Source organism: Mus pahari, chromosome 17, assembly GCF_900095145.1.
Source record: "Mus pahari chromosome 17, PAHARI_EIJ_v1.1, whole genome shotgun sequence".
NCBI lineage: Eukaryota > Metazoa > Chordata > Mammalia > Rodentia > Muridae > Mus > Mus pahari.
Genome location: NC_034606.1, coordinates 3,483,817 through 3,490,289, shown reverse-complemented (window position 1 = coordinate 3,490,289; position 6,473 = coordinate 3,483,817). Strand labels below are relative to the sequence as shown.

General features: G+C 47.7%; 1 protein-coding gene across 2 annotated transcripts in view; it reads left to right on the top strand.

The window, feature by feature from the left end:
• Snx31 (sorting nexin 31) overlaps positions 1–3,881 on the top strand; it is a 59,455-nt gene extending 55,574 nt beyond the window's left edge. The window contains exons 13-14 of one of the 2 annotated variants that reach the window (XM_021217170.1): positions 350–406; positions 2,496–3,881. In XM_021217170.1, coding sequence (XP_021072829.1) covers positions 350–406; positions 2,496–2,582 — 144 coding nt within the window. In that variant the 3' untranslated portion in view covers positions 2,583–3,881. Of the gene's footprint in view, positions 1–349; positions 407–2,492 lie in introns of both variants that reach the window. The other variant, XM_021217169.2, reaches the window with a different exon arrangement.
• The last annotated feature ends 2,592 nt before the right edge of the window (positions 3,882–6,473 follow it).

The window sequence follows — 6,473 nt, the reverse complement described above, 5'->3', positions numbered from 1 at the left end:
GAGACAGGTGTGCAGATGCCAGGCAAGTGTGCAGATGTGAAGCAGGTGTGCAGATGTGAGGCAGGTGTGCAGATGTGAGACAGGTGTGCAGATGTGAGACAGGTGTGCAGATGCCAGGCAAGTGTGCAGATGTGAAGCAGGTGTGCAAATGTGAGGCAGGTATGCAGATGTGAGACAGGTGTGCAAATGTGCAGATGTGAGGCAGGTGTGGAGGAGATGCCAGGCAGCTGCCAGTACACTCCATGACTGGCGACTGCAGGATCATTAGGAATATGACTGTGGAGAGGGAGACATAATGATTATTCATGTGCTTCTCTGAGCTGTGCTGACATTTTGCTAACCTGTTTAGCAGATCGAGGTTCCAGAACAAGGCAGAAGTAAAAAGCACCCGGGCCAACCCAGCCAGGTCTGTGAGTAAAGTGACATCAGTGATGTGCTATAAATTATTATATAACACCCCCCACTCCACTTTAAGCCAAGTCACTGGCATCCAAGCCTAAGTTAGATGGCTGCCTGCTTCTTAGAGGTCCCTGTGTGGATGGGGTGGGAGAGGCCCAGGCCCAGACTGCCTGTTTCTGCAGCTGCTTCCGCTGGGCTCAGGACAAGGGACACAAAATTCCCCTGTGACTGTCTTCGTCTTGAGCACTCATGGAAACCCTCTTCCTAGGAAAAAGATCTTGATTTCTCTGTGTGTCAGTCTCATGAGCTTTCTGCAGCACGAAGCCACTTTTACATGTCTCTTGCACATCAGTTCTGTGGCACAGGAAAGACCCCTGGTAGGGAACACTATTAAGAATCAGCCAAGCCTTAAGTGCACTTTTCTGTAAGTTGATGCCCTCATCCTCTTGCAAGTTGCAAATCCACTGAGGAAACTTGACACAGAGAGATCAGGTGCCCAAACAAAAGTTGAACAGTAAGCGACGGTGGAAGAAAACAGGGTCTCTGCCCCCAGAACCGTTCCCTCAGTTACCCTGCCAACCCTTCTTTCTATGTCTAAATTCCAGCGCAGGCAAATGAGACAAAGGCACCCTATAAGGAGCATTGTAATGGGATTGCTATTGAGCCAGCACCGGCTACAGGGTCTGGTGGATGTAGACATATGCCTCATATCGTAAGAGACCCTGAAAATAGGTGAAATACAGGAGATGCTTTTTCTTTAGTGAGCTCAGGAAACAGCACAGTGCTTGTGGTGAGATGGTCCCAGTCAAGAGTGCCTGCTGCTCCAGCCTTGCACCCTGGGTTCAATCCCTGGGTCCCACAGTTGAAGGAGAAAACTGATGGGTGAAAGCTGTCCTTTGACTTCCACCTGTGTGCACACACAGAGAAATTATTAGTAATAACAGTGATAACAAGAATAACAATAATAAACAGCCAGGCCAGCTGTCGGAGGCAGAAAGATGGCTCAAGCTAGTGATTCAAGGCTGCTGTAGTGGCCCCAGCATTCGCTATGAGGTAGGAGGCAGAGACAGGAGAACTGAGGGCCACCCTGCCCGGAGCACACAGTGAGACAGAAACAGGTGGAAGCAGAGAGCTGACTCCCCAGAATTGTCCCCTGACTTCCACATGTGCACCTGGTGGCCTGCACGCACACATACACTAACAATAAATAAAGAATTAAATCTTTATACACAAACCTTTCTCTTTCATAATAGTTAACCTGTCATGTCTGCTCTGTGTTCAGATAGACCCAAACCCTAAGTGTGTGCCGGGTAATTCTCGGGTGTGACCGGCAAGGCTGATTCTTGGTAGTTTCCTTTAGTTTCTTTACTTGCAAACGGTAGGTGATTATCAGCCCAGCGTTTAAGTTCATGCGTTTCCACAGCATGCTGATAGCCAGTCTCTAGGATCTCAAGTCTCTAGCCTTGGCTGCACGTCACAATCAATCATCTGGCAAATTCTAAAAGCCAGTGGCGGCTGGTTCACCACAAAGAGTCTGACTCAGTTGTAGCTGAGGGCTCAGCTTAGTCCATAAGCACTCGCTGTGCAAATCTGAGGCCTGTGTAAAGGCTGGGAGGGAGTGGGAGCGTGCACATGGGATCCCAGCACCCTCCAAGGATCCCAGGGACTTGTGAGAGATGCTGACTGGCAAAATAACGCTCTGAGAGCTCATTAAGTACTGAAGGCAGATACAGTCTTAAGATGCTTTACACGATACTCTAAAAAGTCTGTGTTTCTGTGCACAAGAAAATGAAGTGAAGAACTGCAGTCCACAGGACTGTGAAAGGATAGTGAGGAACAAGGCGGGCAGGAGCTAGTTAATGTAGCCTGGATGGCAGCCCCAGAGCAAGCCAGCAGGGGGCGCTGTCCTCAGTCTCCCCAGAAGGGCACCTCCCCCAGTGCAGGATAAAAGTGCCTTTTAAAGTCATCCTTGCTTAAACAGATTTAACCTTTTGCTTCTCTTTTGATAGTATTTCAAACTCCTTGAGCATTTTCTTGTTGTTACTGTGGAAACTTCTCCCTCCGGTTTACATTTCTACCTATTTATTTTCCAGCAGAAAGACTATTTTAATTTTCCGAGAAAAGGCAAGATGAAGAAGTCCGAAGGTGACTGTGTTTGGGGTACCCTAATGGAAGGTCTCTGAAGGAGTCTCATCTTTACGGCTGTCTTAAGACAGTGCCAGCGTGTGGGCGTGGGAGATGGGCTTCCCACCATCCAGGCGTTTATCGACTTCTCTCTTTCTTTGTCATTGAGATCCCCTGTGTTGATCAGTCTAACTGCAGCACTCCATAACTCTCAGGGCTAAAATGGTGTAGGAACCGAAGCTATAGAGTTGGCTTAAGTGGCAGGGGGGCAGGTTCAAATCAACCAATGGGAGGTTTGTTCTATGTTCCCTCTAAGATAGAGGTACCTGGCTCCATGAAGCCCTTTGTATGTTCTGGTATTGCAGGGATAAAAAGCTTGTTCTAAATTATAGGACTATGTTTGGCATCAAAGTAGATTCACCAGCTTGGGAAAGTATGGCTTCTCTGAGCTATCCAGAGAGCGAAAGGAGGTTGTGAAATCCCAACCCCCATCTTCACTTATTCCTCAGTCTACTAAACGATGACCACAAAGTACTGGCCTACCTGCCTCGTGTATGGTTCTGTCCCACTATTAGAAGACTGGGCTCAGGGCCTGGAGAAATGGCTCAGTGGTTAAGAGCACTTGCTACTTTTACAGAGGACTAAATTCTTAACCCACATGGTACTTACAGCCAACTGTAACTCCAGCTCCAGAGGACCCAGCGCCCTCTTCTGGCCTCCTCTGGCACCCACACATACACGTAATTAAAAAATAAAATTGAATTCTGCCCAATAATCATCTCGCCAATTTGAATATTTTTCTTTTGGAAATCAATAGTCCTGCACTGATAGCTTTACAAAGGTGTATTTTTTTCCACAGTAGTTTTCCTTAAACAGCTTCAGGTGTCTCATACTAATGTGATTATATATGGAATTAAGAGCAAAATAGAGAGGGGAAGATAAGTATGCAAAAATAACTAATGTTCTTTTCTGAGTTAGCTAATTATGAAATAAATATAAAATCTGATGAATACAGAGTTTGCTAGTGAAAATTTGTGCATTTTTTGAAATGTAGAATCTACAAGTCCTCTAATATCTATAAATCAATGCCTATGAGTTTGGGTTTTAGGCTGTAGTGGGATCTCTGCAGAGATGTCTTTGTCACCTCTGGGTAGCAGGTCAGTATGCTGGCGTCACCATCAGCGTCAATGGAAGCTTATCAACTGTCACACCAACTTAAGACTAGTGAGGATCCATCGAAACCTGGTAGCACGGCATAGGGCTGTCCCAGACAGCAGGAACACAGAATCTGTGTTGGGATTAGAAGATTGAACAGTATGTGCTGTAGCTTTTGTAGATTAAAAAAATATCTGATGCCCATTTTATGTTTCAATTTGACGTATGAGAGTGAGTCAGCCCAGAGAATGTGTAACTGATGTCAAAAGTAAGAGGTGAACTGTGCACCAAGGACCGTTGTGAGCCATCAGTTAGACTCCAAGAAGAGAGACCCTGAAGTTAGAGTAGAGAGCGGGCAGGGGAGGTGACCCACTAGCAATAGGGAAGGACCGTCAGTGATGGGGAAGGACCATCAGCGATGGGGAAGGACGTCAGCGATGGGGAAGGACCGTCAGTGATGGGGAAGGACCATCAGCGATGGGAAAGGACGTCAGTGATGGGGAAGGGCTGTCAGCGATGGGAAAGGACGTCAGTGATGGGGAGGACGTCAGCGATGGGGAAGAGAATGGTGCTTCGGAAGGGAGCCAAGCCGCTCTCCCCTGGAACTTCAGGTTAAGGCTATGTGTGTGGTGCTTGTCTGAAACTTCAGCATTCAGGAGGCTGAGGCAGGAAGGTCACAAGTTCAAGGCCAGCCTGGGCTACACAGCAAGTCCCTGTCTCAAATAAAGCACATATAGTTTTCAGTTAAAATTAGGGGAGTCCATACAGGATAAAAGAAAACAGTGCAGCTTCCCAGCAGTAAATAGAGCCTCTGTCTGCAGTTTCTACCCTGAGCCCCCATGCTCATCTGCATGCAGCACTCGCCCCTTACTGAGGAGGACAAAGCCAGAAGAAGGGTCAAATCCCCAGCGTCTAGGAGCCTGGAAGTTTCACTTACTTCAGAGTCAAACTAGTGGTTATCAACTAATGAGCCTGAATCTTACCTGCTGGGGTGGCCAGCCTTGCTGCAGGCCCCAAGTGCTGGGAGCCCCCACTGGTCCTGGAACTGACATCTCAGCTCTGTGGAGGCTCCCTGCCACCTCAGGGCCACCTCAGCCCTGGAGAAGTCACCAGTCAGAGCAGAGTCTTTATAAGGTAGGCTACAAACAGCTCACAAGGGGTGCCTGTGGCTTTGGGCATGCCCGGCATACGCCCTCCGTCCTTTCACGCAGTCTGGATTTACAAACTGCGGATTCTGCAGCCCTTCCACCTTCATCCATCGAGGCTGAACAGGTCCTGAACATGTTCCCTAAATACAGGGCAGTGGGCTTCTCAGATGGGCTTGCTCTGTACTGGGTATACTGTGTGATCCAGAGGGGGTTAATGTATGGGATGCTACGTGAAGGTTTCACGTAATGGCATGTGACCATCCGTGGATTTTAGGACTCATGGATCCTGGGGGCTAGTTGTACCTGTCAAAAAAGTTTCCCATCAGTCAGCTGTACTTTCTCCTGACATAACTACATTCCAACATTATCCCATAGCACCTCTAGAGCTCTGGTTGTTGTTGTTGTTGTTGCTATTTTAACTTTAGACTGAGTCTCTCTATGTAGCCCTGACTGACCTGGAACTCGCTGTACAGATCATTCTGGCCTTGTGCTCACAGAGGTCCGCCTGCCTCTGCCTCCCAGTACTGAAACTAGACGTGTGTACCACCCCACCCAGCTGTGCTCTTTAAAGCTGCGGTCTACATTCCAAAATAACTACCACAAGTAAGCTTGAATTTGAAATTTCACAAAGGCATAATTGGAGTAGAAAGAAGAGGAAGCCGATTACCTGTGGCCAGCCATTGTCTGAGCTGTGGACGGTGTGGAGGAGGAGGCAGGGCATGTGTTGTTTGCAGGGTGGGCATCTCCCACACATCTCCCACTGCTGCACTGTGGTCCCGTCCCAATAGTGTGCTGCAGGAACTCACAGCCTGTGAGCATCCTCTTGTGAGCAATTAGGCAAATTTTATGTTACCCATTCCAGTTAGAGATGAAGTTAAGATCACCCCCAAAGTTAGTTTAAGAAAACTTACGATTTTAAATTTGTGGAAAACCAAACGGGTTTTGAGCTTTGGTGAGAAAGCCCTGAAGTGAAGGATCCTACCTTACAAACATGGAAGACACACATACAAACCTCAGTGCCGGGAGCACCTGGACTTTCCTGGATGCTTTTTAGTTATCCCCCTGCCTCAGGAGCAGCGGGTGCAGTGCTGGCTATGGGAGACACAGTGGAGAGTGCCTCTCCTTCTGGGATAACCTTGTTCCTGTCCTTGCAAGTAAAAAAAGTGTCAAGCCAAAGGTGTTCTCTGCTACCTGCCACACAGGATTAAAATGTGCTGCAGTGACTTAGAAAAGCTATGACCAGGTACTCCACACACGCGTTTTCGAGTCTCATGTGTACCCCAACATTTATTGAGGTACAATTTTACTTTGCTAAGAAGTTTCTATTAATATAAGAAAATCCCTGAGCAGAATAATTTATAAAACAAACAAAGGAGCACACACATATCTTTCTCACAGGTCTGGAGGCTGGGAGGACCGATGCCATCTGGTTCAGGATGTCCTCTGTTCCCCACCTGCATACTGCTGGGTACTGCCTGCAGGAAGGAAGGAACTTGCCCCTCAAGTTCTTCTGCAAGGTAACCGTTTAATCCAGGGGCCTCTGCCTCCGTGTCTTAGTCAGGGTTTCTATTCCTGCACAAACATCATGACCAAGAAGCAAGTTGGGGAGGAAAGGGTTTATTTGGCTTACATTTCCATACTGCTGTT